The sequence below is a fragment of the Dryas octopetala genome, chromosome 6 (assembly GCF_963921425.1).
Source record: "Dryas octopetala chromosome 6, drDryOcto1.1, whole genome shotgun sequence".
In the NCBI taxonomy this organism is placed as follows: domain Eukaryota; kingdom Viridiplantae; phylum Streptophyta; class Magnoliopsida; order Rosales; family Rosaceae; genus Dryas; species Dryas octopetala.
In genome coordinates this window covers 952039-974123 of record NC_141371.1, presented here as the reverse complement: position 1 = coordinate 974123, position 22085 = coordinate 952039, and the positions used below count along the sequence as shown (strand labels likewise).

Below are 22085 nucleotides of genomic sequence, written 5' to 3'. Positions count from 1 at the left end.
CATGTCTTTTCGCCCTGGTGACATTGTCAGAGCTATTGTGGTATCCTTTGTGTGTTGAACACCCCTGTTAATGTTAGATGAAAATATTGCAATATTCAATCTACTGTTCAAACTAGTCAGCAGCTCATCTGAACAAAAAATCCATTCAATTAAATTGGTCAAGGAGGGAAGGTCTTTTAGGCATATACTTATAAATGCTTCAATTTGCATTTCATATTTTATTTCTTTTTTTGTGAGGATCAAGAGTTGTTTTCTGAATATAAGGAATACCTCATCTGCTCCACTTCGTTTTTATATGGTTATTCTCTGATATCAATTTAATATCTACATCAGTTAATGATTAATTACAAAAGGAATTTCCTTGATTCTTTCAATAAGCTGTCCCTTGGAGATGCAAGGGCTTATTAGCTATCAACCGCGAAAAATGAATTGGGTGTTATTTCAGCAGAGAGTGCAGCAGGTAAATGAATTTTCTGATTGTTTATGGAAAATAAACCAGAGTCTCTGCCTTTGATATGTTGTGTCGGCATTTTCTTGTTCATTTGCCTGTTCAAGTGCACCTTAGTTTTTCAAGCTTGTAGTGTCATCCCTTTCTTAAACAGTTTGTTTTCTTGTCTACTTCTGCTATCTTTCTAGGTCAATTTTGTTTCCCCTCTTTGAATTCTAGACATTTAATCTGTTTTCTTTTGGATGTCATGCCATGGAAAGGGATTCATTAAGAAAGATTAACAAACCTGATTAAAATTTGTTTCTCTGCCTACTAATAATATTTTCAGTGGCTGGAAACTGAACCCAGCAGCAGCATACATGATACACTTCTAAAATGGCTTCTCTTCTCTTCCTTCAACCTCTCTCCAATCTTTCTTCCCCTACTACCCTCGTCTTTCTCCGAAATCCCCACCACATCCCTTCTTCAATCCCTCTGAAACCCTCCAATAATATCCCCAAACCCCTCCAATTCAAATATTTCACAACTTTATTCTCTCTAGCAGAATCATGTTTGGAGAGATACACAGTGGAAGAGCGCACAATCACAAGATGGAATCCAGAACAATGCCGGGAAGATCATACAATAGTTGTAAAAGAAAATGGAACTAAGTCAGAGATAGTGTAGTCTTTTTGGTCACTTTACAGTTTGCAGCTATCAGATCAGACATGTACTTTCATATTTAGCTAGAGTGAACAACTATTGATGTGTTATAGGAAATCAGCAATGAATTTTATGAAGTAAGAAGCTTCTTATGAATTTATACTGAATCTGAAAGATCACTTTGATAATTCATTAATTTCCTCTAGACTTCCTCTAAGGAACCAATGAAATAAAATAATTTTCCACAGATCTTGGTAGTGCTTATCATTTATCAGTTTTTCAAGATGAGTTTAAATTGCAAAATTGAAGCTTAAGATGAGGGATACATTTGACAGAGAGTAGTATCTATTATGAGTATCTCTGGTTCTTCTTAGGATGTGGGATATTACAAGACTAAATACAGAACTGCTTTTCCCTTATACCATGGAGGTCGTTTCTGTAGCAATCTCTGTATGTGGCTCGGTGGATACCTCTTCATCATCTGTCTCATCAAGTAGATCCTCTGGTGGCATGTGTTGTGGACAAAAGAAAGGTTTCGGAGGCATTTGCAAGAGTTCATCTTCACCTTCAAGCATCTCTAAAACTCTGCTCATAGCAGGGCGATCGGCAGGCAACAACTGTATGCACCACAATGCAACCATGATCATCTTCTTTGCTATTTTCTCATCATTCTCACGCCAAAAAGTTTTATTAATAGGAAATTATACCCCCGCCAAAAAGCAAAATAAAAAATAAAAAATAAAAAACTTCCCAAAACTGGCAAATTTTCAGTGGCTAGAAACTGAACCCAGCAACAGCATACATGATACACTTATCAAATGGCTTCTCTTCTCTTCCTTCAACCTCTCTCCAATCTTTCTTCCCCTACTACCCTCGTCTTTCTCCGAAATCCCCACCACATCCCTTCTTCAACCCCTCTAAAACCCTCCAATAATATCCCCAAACCCCTCCAATTCAAATCTTTCACAACTTTATTCTCTCTAGCAGAATCAGACTCCCCTAAATCCCTACAACCCAACCTTCAATCCTTCCTTCAAGAACTCGCTGTAGGCACCCATCTCCTAATTAAATTTTCAATCTTTACCACCCATGTTTTCAATGCCAAACTGCCATAAATTTTGTATGCGTTCTTTAACTTTAAGTTTCAATTTTCATTTTTTTGCTGTGCAGGACAGTTTTGATCTTCCGCAAGACTACCTTTCCCAGCTTCCGCGCGACCTCCGACTTGATGTAAGTAGAAAATTATGAATTTTCTGTGAACCCAGTTGTTTTAATTTGAAGAGTGTTATAGTTGAACTGAGAGAGTACTTGAAATTTTCTTCTGGGCATGTGTGAAGCTAAACGGCGCAGCTTTTGATCTTTCAAATGGGCGGGTCATTGATGAGGTTAGTTTTTTAAATGATCTTCCTCTGCATTCTGAATAAAATTGGATTAAAGTTTTAATTTTGGTGTGAAATAATCACACGTAATCCATGTCATTCTTATCATGTTTATCGCCATGTGGTACAAACAACTGTAGGTAAGCTGTTCACCAATATGCTAATACATTTCCCACATCCTTATTCTCTTGCATAGTTGTCTAAAATATCTGCTTTTGAGTGGAACAAAATAGAGTTTACTATCAAATTACTGAGTAAGTTATCGTCTTTGAAATTTCTTTTACAGTGTGGTCAAAAGTTGGAGAGACATTGTTAGATCTCTCTCGTGCATGGGAACTAGCTGACACGTCAACTTCCCATACTTTAGCTAGCAAGCTCCCGGGGTTGGAGGAATCTTTGACAGACAATGCCAAATCAGGCAAGAATAAAATTATTATGCAATTGATGTTCAAATATATCCTTCAGAGTTTGATTCAAAGTTTATATCTATTTCGTTATAGCATTTGGGAAGCGTTTAGTTTCTGCTGGAAGAAGGTTCCAGTCTATGGGACAGTATGGTGAAGGTGAACTGCAAAAGGTATGTTACATTAATTGGGAAAGACTGAGTGTAATGGGGAGCTAAATAATCTTTCAAAAGTTTATATCTATTTCTGTTCCATCACTATTTTGCTCCAAAAGCCAACGTAAATTTATTTGTGTTGCTCTTTTGAATGAAATTCTAGAGGAATACTTTGGGGAAAATCTATGTGATCCAAGGACTTTGGCCTCAAACCTTCTAGTTATATTTTAGAAGTTGTTAGAACAATTCCCTATTCTATTATTTTAATAATGTAATATAACTAGCTGTCATACGTCTCTAAACTAGCAGTATTTTTGGACTCTGTTCAACCATTACAGATTGCAAAAGCAATGATTACAACTGGAAGGCTTCTATCTGAGAGTTCAACATCCACGGTGACTGATGAACAATCAAAGAAGGATAGCAGGATGCTGAAGGTAGACATGACCACTGCACTAGTTGGAAGTACCAATGGATGCATTTTTTCTATATGCAATGGCAAATTTTTTCTATAGATGCATTTGATATGAAGTATTAATGTCATTGCCAACTGCAGTTTGGAGAACTTCAAGTTGAGCTAACATCAGAAAAAGCCAGCATTGGGGCAATTATCAGCTTTGGTTTTGGGTAAATATATTTAACTGTAATGAACTTAGTTCTCTTTTATACTCTGTTGTAACAATGAGGTATAACAGAGATTTCTTTTTCATTTTTTCCTTCAAAATTTCAAATGTAGGTTTCTTTCATGGGAACTAGCTCAGGGCATCCAAAACATCCCAGAGAGTTCATTGCAGTATGCAAATGAAAATGCTTTGCTGCTGGCTAAGGTGCTTGAAAACAATGTACTTGTAGCCTTTGTTCTTTATTAAAACCTAGTACTGCATACTAAAATATGAAAATCTCTGAATGCAGTCTTTGAGAGGAACACTACTTGCACTCTGCTATTCATCAGCATTCTTATCTGGTCTCACCAGTCTGGGACTTGTCTTACTTGGAAGACAACTAAAGTCATCAAAAGAAAAGTGAGCTTCTTGGTGTTCTGTTTTCCATGGCGATGCCTTTAACTCTCTTGTATATGCACAGGTTGGTCCGTGTGTTTTGTGTAAAAGAATTGTCTAGTAGAAAGAAGTGGAACTAAGTACTGCTCAATAATGGTCTCAAGAAGTACATAAGTTATTTAGTTAACAATATAATTGTATGATGTAATTTCTAAGAATACTGCACCAAATTGAGAGTTCTTTTGAGTTAATGCTGATTATTGTTTATGTTTACATTGTTTTGGGAAAGTTGTACTGGGAGAATATATGAACCTAGAGTATTGTGGCTGCAAGTTGCAAGATTTTGTGCTAAAGCAAAGGCTTTATATGTACAACAATGATCGTTTGATCCAAATTGGCATTTCCCCTGTAAAATCTATTTGTTGACTGTTGTTCCTTACAGTTGATTCTCATGAGCCTTGGGGTCAGCTTATTCCCTGTTTGATTTTTGTCATTATTTTGAATTTGCTTAGATCATACAATGAAAAGATAGTTTTCTTTTTCTAACGTCAATCCATTAGTCCTCTATCCTTAAGCTCCAATTTGGAATCTTGAACACTCATCACTAAAAAGGTGTGATATATTTCACGGGACTAACAGATCATTGGGAATTAAGTTGCTAATACCCAAGGTATGAAGGTCATTGGACATCTTGGACAATGTCTTTTGTGGAATTCCCACAACTGGGTATCATTCTGTACTACTGATGTGATTTTGCTGCAGGCCCTTGTAAGATACTGGCACCTCTCTTCAATACATGGGAGTGGGAAGGGAGAGTGGACAGGACTTAGCAAGAAGTTTACCTTTCCTAAGATTAAATTTCATGCAATCATATAGAAGAAGAAAAAAAAAGTCAAACAAAAACGAGCTGAGAATTCAAATCTTTGCTTCTCTGCTTCTAATTATGCAGGCCATGGTTGTCACTTTCCTGCTGCTCTTATGTTCTTTGTTGTGCATCAGTAAAACTATGTGGACTTGCATGTACATGAATATTCTAAAGACTTTAATAGTTTAATGTGTTTGTTCAGCAACTTAAAATCTTTGTTTATAGGAAAGCCAACTGTGTCTGGGAGAATAATCAACATTGCTGCTGTCACAGCCTAATGAGCCAGACAACTTTGCTATGTGGCAAGACTTGTCGGTTTATTCTGGTTATTGCCATGTCCTAATTATTGCTAACGTAGTATGTGTTGAAAAAATGGAAACTATGATTACCAGATCTGTTGGTTACTTGGTTTAAGTGACTCCAGCTTAATTGAGAGGGCAGGTTGTGGATTTGTTTACCATATATTAATGCACCTTTCATTGTTTCATTTGAGAAATTCATTATTCTAATTTCTGGGGGGTGTGTATACTAATTGAGTGTGGTTTTTAGATCAAACATGGAAAGTTGACCAAAGTCTCTTCATTCCAAAGCATTCCAAGATATGCCAACCAGCTAGCCAAGCATTGCAGCGAAACCTTCTTTTTTCTTTCTCCTTCTTGAGCTCCATATCCAATATTTAATTTGAAAAATTAGTGACTATTTTTAATACCGCCATTTATGATGAGAATATTCATGTTGCTTAAAATAATCATGTATTGTTGTATCATTTGGGAAGTAAAAGAAGAAAAAACTTAACATAATGTGGTTTACATTTCTTACACGAAAAAATTATATATAAAAGAAGAAACATAAAATAAAATAAAAAAACAAGAGGGATAATTTGCACACCTACAGTTTTCCCTACATTATCACAGAAAGAGCTATTCTTAGCCTCAGAAATTATTAGACCAATTGTAAATTATGAAGCAAGAGGAAAATTAAACAAGCACTTGTTTAATGCTAGCACCAGTTGCTTCCTTGAATGAATCCTCATCTGATAAGGTCTTCATCATGATGCAAATGCCTTGAAAATATAAAATCCAAAGTGCCAATTTGATACAACGCGACTGATATATTAATTAGACTCTTCTCGTGCGTGTAAAATAAATAGAATATATACTGATGGTGATGAACATTGCAACCCCCTCATTTTAAATTATAAATCATGCTAAAGATTCTTTGTGTATGTGTATGTATTGAACCTTGTAGTAATATTCATATTGTAATTAATTAGTTTTAAATTGAAATATTATGTGGTGCTGAACTACTGATCAAATTAAAGTAATATGCTACTGTAAACTATACATTAACAACACCAGTGCCGGCCCAGAAGGGGGGCATCGAGTTCGACCGCCTAGGGCCCACTTTCAAGGGGGGCTCACAAATTTTTATATTATGTATATGTTAATATATATTTATATATTAAAAAAAATAGTTGTTGGGTCTATTTATAATGTCTTCGTTGTAATTAGGTCATTCTACTTATTGTGTCAGTTATCTAGTTTCTTTCTTTAGGCTTAGGCTCCCCTTTGTACAAAAAAAAAAACTAAGTTCTTCTAAGATATAAAGTTTGGATTCTGCAACTTATTTTTCCTTGATTATTAGTTGAAAACCACTTTTTTATTTCCTTAATTTGTGTTTGGCCAACTTGCTTCATTTTTCTTTGTCTTCTCATGTGAATCACAAGAGAAGCAAGCCAACATCCTCATCTGCATGGCAGTGGATCTTTTTTGCCCTTGGGTTTACACCTTTTTTTTTTTCATCAAAAGTACATGTCTTCTTTCTGGAAAGTTGGATTCAAAAAACATGTTTGATTTGAATTGACAAAGACGGATCTCTGCCTCTCCATATAGTCTTGTGGAAAACTGGTTTTTTTTTTTTTTTGTTCTCCATAGGTTCTTTCAATCTGAAAGAAATTAGAGATGTCTCATTAAGGCAATAAGGTAATTAATGTTTGAGTGTGTTTTTCTCTTTTAATTTTTCCTTATATTCTTATAAATTATTTTTTTTTCAATTATTTTCTTGACGTTCAACCAAAAATTTCTTAATTAATTTTTTGATGTGATTGAAAATTTCTTAATTAATTTTTTGTTAATTATGAATTATTTTACAAAAAATTTTATTAAAGGCCCAATTTAAATTTCGCCCTGGCCTTCCAAATGTCAGGGCCGGCCCTGAACAACACGCAAGGATTTGCTCAACATCTAGAGACTTTTTTAATGGATCACAAAATCAAAAAAATAGAAATTCAAAGACTTTTACGATGTAGACAATTAAAAACAATAAATTAATCTAGTCGTCTCTATCACGATGATGGTCATGAATGTGACTGTGCAATTAATTAAATCAAGAACTTCCAAACTTTAAGCTGTGGGTGGGTAATTACTGTAATCATCATTTATAAGTAAGAAGCTACGTATAGTTGATTAATTCAATTGACTAATCAATGTTACCCCTAACAAATTAAAGTTTGCTAATCAATTGAAATTGTATTAGTCGACACAACAGTGACATTAATTATGATAAGGAAACCAAACAGAAACAAACTACTAGTCTAGTACTCTACGTGCCAATTACCAAACAACTGTTTCCTGGCCCTTTGAGTTAATTACACTTATACCTCTTAAGGTTTATCGTTTTTTCACATACACCTCTTAAAAATTTAATAATTACACATATATCCCCTGAAGTTTCAAAACTGTTACATATAACCCCCTATATGAGATAAAAAATGATAAGAAATTATACAAAAAAGCATGCTAAGAAGTGAAATGACCTAATAAGATTACTCAAGGTGTAAGGTCTAATCTCAATATAAATATTTATTTATTTTTATTTTTCTCTTGTAGGGGTTATATGCAATAGTTTTAAAACATCAAGGAGTGTATGTGTAATTTTTGAAATCTCAAAGGGTATATGTAAAAAAACAATAAATCTTAAGGGGTATAAGTGTAATTGATTGCTCGGCCTTCACATGCATGCAACAATACTATACCTAAACATGGGAGCTTGGCTAGCTAGAGTACCCTTATGGGCCTTATCCTCCAACATTAATTTTTATTTACTGCCGTATACCCTTATTCAATAATAATATTGCTTTCTACTAGCACTAAGCCAATAATTAAAAATTAAAATGTTATTCATTTTTATAATTCTTACAGTTTATTTATTTCTTTGTTATATTCTATAATTTCCTAAATTTAAAATATAATAAAAAACCATTTTCTTCCTTTTTTGGTAATATGAGGCCTAAATCCAAAACAAAAATTGTCATTTTCATTTCATCTGGTCCACTCTGTTTTTTGTTTTTTCTTTTCTTATATTTAATCTTCTTGATATATGCTCCTGCCTATTCCATAATCACAAACTTGCATAACCACTGCACGTCCACACACACCCAGTACTGCCCTTTGGCCTTATATTCGTCTATAACAAGAAGAAGAATCTGTCTCCACTTCTTCACTCTCTCTCTCTTAGAGACCCTCACACACACAATGGGTTCACTGAGCTGCTCAGCCTCCGACCTCGCCCTCCTTCTGGGCGCCACCACAACCTCCGTCAACACCACCGCCGTCGCCAACTTCCTCTGTGGCCGCTTCAACACCATCTCCACCAAGTTCGTGGACACCACATACGCGGTCGACAACACGTACCTCCTCTTCTCCGCCTACTTGGTCTTCGCCATGCAGCTCGGCTTCGCCATGCTCTGCGCCGGCTCCGTCCGCGCCAAGAACACCATGAACATCATGCTCACCAACGTCCTCGACGCAGCAGCCGGCGCCCTCTCCTACTACCTCTTCGGCTTCGCCTTCGCCTTCGGCGGCCCCTCCAACGGCTACATCGGCCGCCACTTCTTCGGCCTCAGCGACTACCCTTCTCCCACCTCCGGCGGCGACTACAGCTTCTTCCTCTACCAATGGGCCTTCGCCATAGCCGCCGCTGGCATCACCAGCGGCTCAATAGCCGAGCGGACCCAATTCGTGGCTTACCTCATTTACTCTTCTTTTCTAACCGGCTTCGTCTACCCAGTCGTCTCCCATTGGTTCTGGTCTGCAGACGGCTGGGCCAGCCCGATCCGACCCAAAGATTTACTCTTTGGGTCAGGAGCTATTGACTTTGCCGGTTCAGGTGTGGTTCACATGGTTGGTGGCATAGCGGGGCTATGGGGGGCCCTTATTGAAGGTCCACGAATCGGCCGGTTCGACAGCACCGGCCGGTCCGTGGCGTTACGGGGTCACAGCGCGTCGTTAGTGGTTCTTGGCACGTTCTTGCTTTGGTTCGGGTGGTACGGGTTCAACCCCGGTTCGTTCCTCACGATCTTGAAAACGTACGGTGATGGTGGTACTTATTACGGTCAATGGAGTGCCATTGGAAGGACAGCTGTAACCACGACATTGGCCGGGTGCACAGCCGCGCTGACCACCCTGTTTAGCAAGCGCTTATTGGTGGGTCATTGGAATGTTCTTGACGTCTGTAACGGCCTTTTAGGGGGTTTTGCTGCCATCACCTCAGGGTGCTCGGTGGTAGAACCGTGGGCAGCGATCGTGTGCGGTTTCATAGCAGCGTGGGTTTTGATCGGGTGCAACAAGGCCGCAGAGATTCTAAAATACGACGATCCATTAGAGGCTGCACAACTACATGGAGGGTGTGGTGCTTGGGGGTTGATATTCACTGGGTTGTTTGCAGCAGAGGCTTATGTGAATGAGGTGTACTCTGGTAGGCCAGGGAGGCCATATGGGCTGTTCATGGGTGGTGGTGGGAGGCTGTTGGGGGCCCAAATCGTACAGATTTTGGTGGTTTTGGGCTGGGTCTCGGTCACCATGGGCCCACTGTTCCATGGGCTTCATAAGTTGAAGTTACTGAGGGTGTCAAGAGAGGATGAGACTGCAGGAATGGATCAGACTAGGCATGGTGGGTTTGCTTATGTGTACCATGATGGGGAGGATGATCTATCCACTAAACCAGAGTTTATGATGAGAAGGGTTGAGCCTACAAATGATTCAAATTATGCCAGTCCTGCAATTAATCCACCCTCATCAGATGTGCTCAGTACATTTTGGGGTGCTTTTAGTAATTACTTGGCATGAATGGCATGTTTGTACGTAGCTAGCTAAGAATAGGATGCTTACGTTTGTGCTTGTGCATGTGATCAATTAGGCAAGGAAAAGATATGAAAATAGCAAATTCAATCTGCCTAATTAAGAACTAACAGCCATGTATATTTTTATTGGAGTGGTCATGCTTTTAAGCAGTAAATTAAAGGAGTACTAACTATTAGTAGACAACATGCATTGCCAACTATATGTCAGTATAAGAACACAAAATTTGATTTAGCAAGCTATCTATGCACTACGGTCAAGTCCCATCAAGGAAGACTTGATTTCTAGAGCTATCTGTCAAAGGGTAATTTTCTAGGCCATTAGAGAAATAATAATACTAATAATAAATAACTAAGCCAGCGTTCGTCAAGAGTTGTGGAAATTTTTTGAACGTTTACCATGCACCTAAAATGTATATGGAAGAATGTTAAAGTTATAATGTCATTGGTAGATCCATATATAACTAACCCCCTCACTATAATTGACTTGCATATCTTTTAACAATTCTATCTTAACATGAAAAGGCACTGCTAAGAGACAATATTCTCTGATCTATGAGAATTTCTTAGGGTCACAAGTCAAAAAATCTAGATGGGTCTTTCTAGATAACCTTTAATATGTGGTGTGCGATGAATGGCCAGAGAAATTGGCTCTTGAACATCTTCTTGCAAGGTGATCACAAAAGTTTATTTCATATCGACAACTTCTAGATAGACCTGCTTGGTTAATTTATGATAACTTATGGCTTTCTTTGGGTACATTGGACTCCTTAATTAGGCTGCAGTACGTTTACATTCTCTAAGCTAGCTAGCTTTTCTTTATTGTTCCACATATATATAACTATCATGTTTTCTATGTTAAATTCAAAATGGTAGGATTAAGTTATCTGATCCATATGATCAACTTGAGTTATGGACAGTTTGTGGGATCAGATTCAATGGGACAGTTTCTTTTAGCTAGCATGCATTATGGTGTTTGCTGCTGAATCTCTGCATAATGCATTGCTTACTTCTTTTTCCTTCTGCCACATATAATATATATATGTGTGTGTGTGTGTGTGTGTGAACACTGAAAATGTTCACCGCTTGGTCCATCTAGATTGAATTATTCAATCAAAGCTCTTCACTACTCTCAAAGCGTACTTCAATAGGTTGAAAATTCTTTTTAAACTTAACAGATAAAATAAATTTGAAGGATATGTGTTCCGAGGAGAAAGATATTGGAAGGATATGTATGTGTGCAATGAACATTAATTAGGATATGCAGCATTTTATCTTTAGGAGAATTGATTCCCATATTCATGGTAAACATCTCTCAACTGTCACGGAATCAATGCCCCATTCCCATTGGCCAACTTAATTCATCTGTCCTTTACAAAAACCTACAGATAATAATAGTAAACAGGTCTGAAAGAACATTGTAGATTGTCCAGGTGGCCTCAGGCCCGGGAATAACCTGGTTTGGCCCATTGGGCCAAACCTCAATCTGAAAAACCAATGACAGGCCCACAGGGCTTGGGCCAGCTTTATTGAGTTATCCTGGTCTTCTTTCACCTTGAGGTTTGGCCTGCATAACTCTGCCAATGTCCCTTGTAAACTATGATGAGAAGCTTCTAGTTTGAAATTGTACCTATTCTGTTCCTCCATGATGTGCTCATTGTCAAACACAGGAGATTTGGGAAGCATGGAAATCATGAAAACAGGCAACAGCCTCTCATAAACACAACCACCCATCACATTACTTTGCTCCCCTTGAATTAGTGCATAAGGAAAACTGCTCACAAGGGATTGTCTCTCCAGCTTAATTCTGTGCATATATAAACCATCAATGTCCACTACTGCCTCCCATTTCATATATATTTCAAGGACTCCATCGTCTCTTACATTATAAAGTAGCAATACCAATATGATAAGTGCCAAGAAGCTCATCCAAATGGCAAGCAAGTGGCAGAAGCTCACCGCTATCAGGCGAAAAAGAATGAAATTGCCAAGAATCATTGGGGTACTAGATGGACAATATTGCTGCAGAACATGTTCAGTGACGACTAAGGATCACTTTGTTGTTTGCACAGCTGACCAGAAACGCTTTGTTCTTCCATTGAAATATCTCAACAAGGATATCTTCAGAGAGTTGCTTAGAATGGCAGAAGAAGAGTTTGGACTTCCAGGAAATGGACCAATCACATTGCCATGTACTTCAGCCTTTTTGGAGAATGTCATTGCTTTGATCCAACAAAATAAAGCCAAAGATTTCATGAAGTTGGCAGTGCTTCTCTAATTCATCTTCCCATCAAGAACTAAACAATCAACTACTACTAATTTGCAGCCACTGAAGCCAACTTTAGAAAGTTTTTTAGGTTTGTATGTATAAATGATACAATTTAGGAAACTCATGCGTTAATAATCTTTTAGGTTTGCTAACTTGTACCCAATATCAGGACATACAATTACTGAAACTTACAGGTACTTCTTGCTGTTACATTTTTGTGATCATGATTGTGTATATTGTTTGTGATCTATTGTTCACATGGTTCTTGCTTCCCATGAATATTGGCACTAAGTGACAATAAATCAAGGGGCTTGTATCTGGTTTTTGAGAATAACTAACGTACCCACCTACATTGCCTTCCATCCAGAAGAAGACTGTAATCAGTGTCTAAAGATCTAATATTCCTTTTCCTCTATATGTCAAAATTAACCTTTATTCTCCATAGAAATACCATGAGATTGAGAAATTATGACTTATCAATATGGCAAGAAAGTAGCAGGAAATAATCTCAATGCAAAGAACCACAGGTTGTATATATAGATGCAAAAGATTGCATTACAACACAAATGCATAAGGGTTTACTAGTTGGAACATGGCCTTAGAACTAGCCATTAATGTGCAAGGACTAACAAAGATTAATTCTAACTTTATAATTAATTAATCTTCAAATTAAGGTTCTAACTTAATTAAGTACTTCTAGTGCTGGTCACATGAGCCACACAATTCAGTGGTTATGAGAGCCCTAAAAACAGGGGAGCTAGGCAACAGGTACTCTTGGTCATGTAAAGAAAAATTAATATGAAAACCATCCATTCATTCATCCATCATCAATAAATTGACAATTACAGAAAAAAACAATATATCCATCCTTGAAATTTAAAACAGTAGTCTCAATTTTGACATTTAATTTTTATTTTGAGGCGGGGTTGCTCCACACTCTGGTTCTTGGTCACAGATGAGTCATTAGTCTGCCTGGAAGTGCCACTAGAACCAGTAGTACTATTCGTATCTTCTTTCCCTAAATATCCAAGATTAACAAGCGCAAAGCAGAGTTGTGTTTCGGTAAGGTCTTGATTGTTAACCGAAAACCACCACAACTGAATGGTATCATTTAGCTTAAGTTTCTCCCTTTTATCCGTAAAAATAGATTTCCAACCACTGTTTAACGCATACATATACCTGCTGGTCATCTTCCACCTCCTCAGGCATAATTCAGATTCTTGTAGACTTGGTGTTATGAATCTCACTGGTATACCTACCTTGTCCTCGAATTCTTTCTCGAATGTATCGAGAAAGTCCATGTTTCTCGCTTGCTTTGGTGGTATTGCCAGACGATCATGATGCGTGCTCAAATCAGTACTGGTAAGTGTCTTCTCTATTACCAATTTCACTTGGGAACCATTCAAGGATTTGATCTTGTTCATGAATTCTATAGGCAAGTCTGATCGTGCTAAATCCGGTTGCATGTTCACCTTCTTTGCCTTCATCTTCTTCTTCTTCTTCCTCATCAACTTGCAAGCATTATCTTCAATATACGGATCATATTCTTCAAAACTTCTCTTTCTTTTCATCATCAGCTGGTTGTTTCTAGCACCATAAGGCTCTTTTGATCTCTCCTTGCATAGCTTCTTAAAGCTAACTTTGCAGTACTTCTTCTTCTCAACTTGGACTTTGTGTGCTGCAGTTTCCTTGGATTTTCTCGTACCAAATCGGCTTTGAATGAGATCAATGAGAACTCGTTCTGTCAGCAATTCAAGTTCTTCCTCTTGGTCTTTTGCGACGGCTTTAACCTCTGCCACAAGTTTGTCAAAAGACTCCACACCCTTGTCCAAATCTTCACGGCACCTGATCATCACCATCTTTGATTTGTTTCTGAGTTAATTTCTTAAACAAAGGTTATGTGAATGTGATCATCAAGCTTCGGGGGTCATTACTATTTATAAGAGGACCTGAGAGAGTGATCCAGCAAAACCCCTTTCCTTATTCATCAAGGGAAGCTTAATTATTTCCTAAACGAACAAGGACTGATTTTGAATTACTAAAAAGCTTTCTAATTTTTGTTTATTCCACCTGGATTTAATTAAAAACAGCTTCTAAGATTTGATTCATTCGGATTATGATTTCCTATTTTCTTTCTAGTTTCTTGTACTAGCCGTTGCACATGTGCTTACCAGAGACTCTATTCCAATACGCGGTTTTAGAAGTTTGGCGCCAGAGTTCTCATCAATTTACTTTTATACCCCTACGCTTTTGACTGAAATACGTACCAAACCGGTCCCAGCTATTTCCTAGCTCGATCTTCTGCAAGATTAGGACGCTTTGCTAATGCTAAATCCTTTCCTTGTTAAATTAGGAGGATCTGGTAAATCTTGCTAAAATCATTGAATTACTGAAAGATCTCTTACATTAATTGTCTCAAATATTCGAATCCCAGCTTTCTAAATTTGATTCGTTAATATTTGAGTTGTTTGGTTTTCGTGTTATACCATATCACAAAAAAAATAATAATGAAAATCTTTATGGGCCGGATTCGGATATAAACAACCCATATGAAAACCCAGATGGACTAAAATTTAGAAAGTTAATTGTGATGTAAACAACCCATATGAAATAAAATTACAAGGGTCTAATTTGGTACGTAATTAATAATTCAAGAAGCTAGTTATTGTAGGTTTAGGGGAATGAATGCTTCTCCTACATCAATAAGGAAAGGTCTTTGAAGTCGATCTCTGGTCCTCTTACAAAAGAACAATGCCCCAAAGCTTGAAAACCGGGCACTTCAATTCTTCAATTCAATCAAGTAGCTACCATTCTTTGATCCCCACCTTTGTTTCAGAAATTAATAGAATTAGTAATTCAAGAATTCAAGCCATGCCACCAGCAGACATGGCTGTAGAATTCAAGAGCAAGATCCGACCCTTGAATGATTCCCAAGTCAAATTAGTAATACAGAATAAACAACTTTTCCATACTGAAGTTATATTATTGGGAGGCTTGCTAAATCCTTTCCTTGTTGAATCCTGGATTCGCTAGCTAAACCCAGATGGAATTAATAAAATTACAAGGCTTTTAATTTGGTAATTCAAATTGTTCTAGCTAGGTTTAGGAAATTATGTTTCTCCTACATCAATAAGGAAATTAAGGGTTGTTTTTGAGTCTCTCACCCTCTATAAATAACAATGCCCCAAAACTTGAAGGGACGTCAAATTCCAGTAGCATTCTTCCATTCTTCGATCACTTTCGTTTTAGAAAATAATTAGGTCACTACTCACCAGTTGATCAAGAAGAATAAGACAATATGAACGAGAACATGCAATCGGCTTCACCACCACCACCACCAGCAGACATGCCTATAGAATTCAAGAACAAGATCCAATCGTTGAATGGTTCCCAAGTCAAATTGGTAATACGGAAGAAACTAACTCTCTCTACTGATCTTGATATGGAGAAACGTCTCTATAGTCTAACGATACCAGAGAGCCAAGTGATAGCGAAGGAGGTTTTTTATGAAGAATTGACCAATCATAGATCTATAAGAGTAAAAGTGATAGAACCATGTTTAAAGGAGTCTGAATTATACTTGAGGAAGTGGAATTTGGGGCGCAGCTATTGCTATGTGTTGAGCAATTTTGGGAAATCAATTTTTGCAGATAAAAATAATGAGCTTGAGGAAAATGATATAATTCAGGTGTGGTCGTTTAGAATTAACAATCGAGAACTATGCTTCGCGCTTGCTAAAGTTGAGAGCACAATTAATTAGGACTATTGTGTACTTCTTATAAATAGTTTATTAATTTTATTTTAATGATTGAAAGGTTTTTGTGATTTTTGACATTGATCGATGGTAAGTTTTATAATGGCTTATTTACATATTTATTCTCTGAAACTATAGTTTCGTATCACTTTACCCTTTTAAAGTTTATTATCTCAATTTACCCGGCCTCTAATCCCCTATAAGTTTCTTCTGTATTTCACATAATCTGAAACGACCGTCAAGTTCATTGCTAATTTATCCCCTACCATGTAGATGCCACTTTAACAAGTAATTGTGCTCCAAGTACACAATTGTCCTAATTAATTGTGCTCTCAACGTACTTTAGCAAGCTCGAAGCATAGTTCTCGATTGTTAATCCATAAGATGACTTCTAAATTAAACATATATGTATTCTAATTTGGTCAGACTGCGTGCCATCACAATTCTGAGTAAACAGCTACACTTTCTGATTGTCATTGTGCTGTTGTAGTTTTTTTTTTTTATAACTAAATAAGGCATTATATGTATTCCATTATGTATAACTCCTCTTCTAATCTGGGTAATAGTAGAGAATCAAAGTGGCAAATGGTAGTCTTCTTCAGTACATCAACTTCTACACAATTCATAGATACCCATAATCAATCGAATTAAATATTGCTATTTCCAGGCCTGTTTGTGCAATACAAGTTTTGTTTTTATTTCCTAGCAAAAACAAAAACAAAATGTGGAAAAAGTACAAACAAGAGTGGAAATAGCATATTCCTATAATTACATAATTAAAGAATTTGACAAAATATATATATATATATATAGAAATTTGAAGTGGACAATTGGAGTAGTACTAATAATATCTTGCATTAATATGATGAATGATGATAACCAACGGTGATGGTGATGATCAATGGCATTGTGGGTTTTTTCCGGGCCCACCATAGTAGAAGTAAGTGCCCCAATCGTTGTTATAGGAGCTCTTGATGTTGTAACAGTTGGTGTTCTCAGCCAGAGTTGACACATCTCGGACCGAGCTGAGGCTGTTGTCCGAGTCCACAATCTCAAGGTTCCTAAAATAGCTTGCTTTCCCGAACCCGTCTTCGGCGAAATGACCCGAACCCATTTGCGTGGAGGTGTGCTCGCCGTTGGCCCTTGTGTTCACCACCTCACCACCCCATTCCACCATTGTCGCTCGATCTGCCAAGTGTGTGAATAGCTCTGCTGGCCAATACCCCACTAGAGTGTTGTCTCCAAATCCCATCCACCAGTTCCCTACCTTTGGATCCTATATATAATATATGCATACATACGTTAATTAACAAAAATTCATCATTTTAATTTCTGAATATTGAATTTTTAGATTAATTCGGAACAGGTATATTACTTGGGTCTAATATAGTATATAAAAATTTAAATAATAATTCATAAAATTTGGGGGTCCTTCAACATTTTGAGATCCAAAACGATTGCCTCATTGGCCCGCTTTAATTTGAAAAATAAAGAATTTGTATATTTATGAATAGATGATGGATTACCTTCCAAATGAGAATGGAGACGTCGTATTGGCTGCCTGCATAGGAAGAGACTGGGGAAATGGAAGCTCCAATGGCAATCCTACTATTTGTTTGCACAAATCCAGAACACAGAAGGTTGTAGCATCCAGTCGCTTGATACGAGTCACTCTGTGTATATGCAATTTATATATATGCATCATATATCAAACAAACAAATTAATATTAATCAATATTCACATATATAAGTTGGAGTGAGAGAGAAGAGCTGCTACATTAGACCTAATTTAACTGAGATATATATTATATCCTAGCTAGCTTTGTTTTAAGGAAATATTCTCTTATCAAACTGTTCATCATTTCACATATAAACATCTAAAGTTGTACTCTATCTAGTAAGACTCTTAAAAATTAAATATGTTATAAAATTAATGAAAAAATGTATAATGTGGATATTATTTTTTGGCATGTGAAGTTGCTGTTGTTGGATAAGGGCCACATTTACATTCATTGATTGATGAAGCCTATAGATACCTGTTTTGGTTAGTTGGGGGTAGGGTCTAGGAGACTAGGACATTAGAGATCGAATGGAGCCCATATTGGCATATAGCCAAATCATCGACTTCCAATCTCTTTCAGTGTTGACTGCCATGCATGTGTGCAAAAAAAAAATATCTTCAACTCGATCTGTAGCCCATGCTCGATCTAGAATATGTTAGTTTGGCACATAAAATGTACTACACTTCGGAAAGTTCTAGCCTCTAGGGGAGTTATTGAATGCAATTGGAAAAGTGTATAAGTTGAAGCAATTTCTTCATTACCAAGGATGTCCTACATTGAAGACTTTCATCACTACTCTACACACACACACACACACACACTTGTAGTTTTCTGTGTAGATTGATCATCTACAATTTCTGGTAATGAAGCCAATGTAATATTTAAAATTTAATTATAGATTTGTCACTTGTGCAATGTAATATTTAAGCCAATAAATACAAAATTACACGCACAACTATGCATGACCTGCATATGTAAGGCAAGACAAAATCATGGGTTGAAGTCATGATCCGAAAACTTATGAGACTATCTAAATTAGTACAAACCAACTGAGACTCACAACCTTAGATGTTAGTGTACGTTTGACTTTGACTAATTAAATCCGGCCTTATTAATTAGGAGAGAATCATGGTACACAGTACACACACATAAAATTAACCTATATTTAAATTCTATAAATATTCAAGCATAAAAAATAAGTAAGCACAATTTAAATTTAAATTGGTTAATATATTAATTATAAGAGAGAAAGAGAGAGATCTGACCGTCCAGTAAGTGAACAATCTTGGCCTGCTGTCACCATAGAGCTCCGGACTGACCTGACTAGTGGAATAATCAAGGCTTCAGGAAAATATACTATCAACAATATATATCTTTTTTTCTTTAATTTAGAAAAATATAACAAATATTAATTTATATTTCCATTACGCTTCCATTTAAAGAATATAATAAAATTGTCGAAGTAATAACTGATGCCTACATAAATGCATAAATAAATAATAAATTAAAATTGGAAAAATAATAGTAAATTAAATGGAAGAAGTACCTGCCATCCAGCTTCTATGCTGTTGAGATCTGAGCCGTCAAATGATCCCGAAAGAATCCAAATCTGTGAGAGACTGAACTCGTTTACTTCTTCGATCGATGGGGTCCACACATTGATTGTCGCCTTTGCCCCATACACCTCTTGCGATGATCCAGTGTACGCGATTGCATGCTACACATGATTTGAAGTCATACAAATTAAATTTAAATCCTCATTTACTCGGAACCATTCTTTGCGTATAAAAAATTTTCAAAAACTTTTTGTTCATAATGTACGTCACAGTTGAAATTTCTATCCCTTTTTCTTTTTGAAAATAAATTTCTATCCCTTTTACTCTAAAAGGTACTACCAGCAGCAATGACTCAATTTAAATTTTTAATTAATTTCGAATGAGAATGTGAGCAATAAAAGGAGAATAAGAAAATAAATGTACCAATGACCGAAAAAATAAAAGAAGATAAATGTACATAATTTTATAAATGACTGAATTTCTTGCAACATTTTAAATAACATTAAATTTAAATCTAAACTCTACCCAAGAAAATTAATGTATTTATTAAAAAACATAATCTACTTGGCTTTTGGTGAACTAAATTTCTATTCTCAAAGTTTCATGTTTTAAAGTTCCACTTTTGAACGTACAAGTGGTGTCTTCCATTTAATGTTCTCGACAACTATGCCATACGAAAATTAATTTACATTTAATTCCTTTTTTATTTATCAATATTTAAGGATTGAGAATTTGAGATTCAAACATGAGACCTGAAATATATTTAAGGAAAATACTCTTAATCAATAGTGTCGCAAATTCCCACATGTTTAATTATTTTTCAATTAATTAAAACAAGACAAGACAAGACAAGCAGAGAATTAGAATTCATTATTAATTTAATATTAATATAGTGGATCAAAATTCAAATTAGATACATGAGACTAATTAAGATTGGCATAATCAATATATTGATACTAATAATTAAAGTTAGGAAATGATGATGCACTTGAAAACTAAATAATGGTGAAGATGATATATAATACACAGACATAATGGATGGCAATGATGATATGATGATATGATACCTCATGGCCATTCCCGCTGACTACATCGGGCGCATCGGTGCGCCTAGCAAGGGCAATGGTGTTGGTCCGTTGTTTCTTGCCAAAGTCAAACAAAGACTTGGCTCTCAGAACATCATGCACTGTGCTCCGCCGTATGGGAACCGTCCCTCTTGGACATCTAGTCCCATTTAAATGCCACATTTGCTCCCATGAACCCTTTAATCCTTCATTAATATTACTAGACCTATTGCTCATCCCATGCTTTTGGTCTCCCTCTCCCACCACATCATCATTTTGCTTCTTCATCATCTTCATCGCTTTTGGCATTTCTGGTGCCACTTTCTGTTTGGTTCATTAAAACATTATATCAAACCCCTCATCACCTCATCAACTAGCTAGCTTTGAAGGCAAAACTAACATTTAAGAGGGTAGATAGAGAGATACATATATACATGTACATATACATAAGCCACATTGAAAACCCATTTCAATACAGATTAAATTACAAAAATAAAAATAATTAAAGACAACAAATATTGTGAATAATTAAATTGTTAGCGCTGGAGAGAGAAAGTCATATATATATTCATGTGGGTTAATTGGTATCTTTTATGAAGCTAGCTTTAATAATTTTTCGACCAAAAAAAAAAAAGCTAGCTTTAATAATTTGTACCTGGATCTTGTGATTCTTTAAAAGAGGGTGATCCAAAGCTGGCTGCTTTCTTTTATGGACGCAATCTATGATATCTCCATCTGGGCTCTGCAAACATCAACCAAACAAACCAAAAACGTACAGGGAATTAATATTTACCCACATCATGAGATTTAATAATTTATTTATAACTTGAAACAAAATATAAAACAAAATCAGATCTTTTGAAATGTATATATATATATATACAGGTACATTACATACTTGTAGGGTCATGACAGCAGGTTTGTTAATCTTCTCCAAGTGCTTCTCAATCCTCTCCAGTCTCAAGCTACTAACTTGTTTATTATAACTTGGGCCAGAAGAAGCGACTGAGAGTGAAAATCTTTGGAAGATGAAGGCTACAAGTAGAAGATGAAGAAGAGTTGATGATGATGATGATGATGGTGATGGTGATGACAAGCACTGATGATGATCTCTTTGTTTCCTTCCAATTCCAACAGCATGAGTAGTACTACTAGTACCCATATTATATATTATGATCTCGATCATTCAGTGCCAAAGAAATTGACAAATTAAGGCATGTATACGAAACTAATGTGTAGCCTAGCACACCATTACTGGTAATACAAAGAAGAGAAGCAAATCTGACTTTTTTGCTTCATATTACTTGCACCAAACACCCACACAAACCACAAATGAACAAAGAAAAGGACTTGTAATAGCAAGCAATAAGGGAGGGGACCTTCCCCTCTCTCTCTCTCTCTCTCTCTCTCTCTCTCTTGTCTCTCTCTGATGTAATTAATGGTGAGGGAGAGGAGGTGGGTGAAGGATAATTAAGCGCAGTAGAGCACAGCAGAGAGTGGAGACCCCCCTTAGACCGCCTTCAGCATCAACATCATCATTGCCTGCATTGGTTTCATATGCATACATGTATACATATATATATATATATATTAATTGGAAGCAACTCTTTTTTTTTTTATTCTTAATTTGTAACAACTTGATGAAGCAAAGAAATGAAGGAGAGGAGGCCAGGCTAGAAAAGCTTTATAAATATATAATAATAATATATTAAATAATTATAAAGCTTCCAGAGACCTACGCAACTGAAACAGCCACCTTTAATTGCACTCCAATTCAATGTTTGTATCTGCCACCATACACATTGCCATAAATATTTCTCTTGAAACCGCACACCTTCTGACCTTCTACATG

General features: G+C 36.4%; 3 protein-coding genes and 2 pseudogenes across 4 annotated transcripts; 4 read left to right on the top strand and 1 right to left on the bottom strand.

Annotated features, from left to right (window-relative positions):
• The first annotated feature begins 1829 nt into the window (after positions 1-1829).
• Positions 1830-4478, top strand: LOC147280717 (uncharacterized; annotated as a pseudogene). The gene is made up of 9 exons (XR_015122794.1): positions 1830-2136; positions 2261-2320; positions 2428-2475; positions 2756-2887; positions 2970-3046; positions 3367-3465; positions 3585-3655; positions 3765-3855; positions 3941-4478. The product of XR_015122794.1 is annotated as an uncharacterized LOC147280717 (transcript).
• A 3842-nt stretch (positions 4479-8320) lies between these two features.
• AMT1;2 (ammonium transporter 1;2) lies at positions 8321-10215 on the top strand. Its single transcript, XM_086246151.1, has one exon. It carries the CDS (start codon positions 8425-8427, stop codon positions 10015-10017), a length of 1593 nt encoding a protein of 530 aa, XP_086102277.1. The 5' UTR covers positions 8321-8424; the 3' UTR covers positions 10018-10215.
• Positions 10216-11934: 1719 nt separating this feature from the next.
• LOC147280715 (auxin-responsive protein SAUR68 pseudogene) lies at positions 11935-12306 on the top strand (annotated as a pseudogene).
• Positions 12307-15607: 3301 nt separating this feature from the next.
• On the top strand, positions 15608-16057 carry LOC147280714 (B3 domain-containing protein At2g32645-like). The gene has a single exon (XM_086246371.1). It carries the CDS (start codon positions 15608-15610, stop codon positions 16055-16057), a length of 450 nt encoding a protein of 149 aa, XP_086102497.1.
• Positions 16058-16680: 623 nt separating this feature from the next.
• On the bottom strand, positions 16681-22085 carry LOC147280713 (carboxyl-terminal peptidase (DUF239)). The gene is made up of 8 exons (XM_086249024.1): positions 21973-22085; positions 21132-21775; positions 20889-20975; positions 20237-20557; positions 19160-19330; positions 18879-18932; positions 17578-17724; positions 16681-17327 (listed from the first exon to the last, which is right to left on the bottom strand). Exons 2-8 carry the CDS (start codon positions 21417-21419, stop codon positions 16950-16952), a joined length of 1446 nt encoding a protein of 481 aa, XP_086105150.1. The 5' UTR covers positions 21420-21775; positions 21973-22085; the 3' UTR covers positions 16681-16949.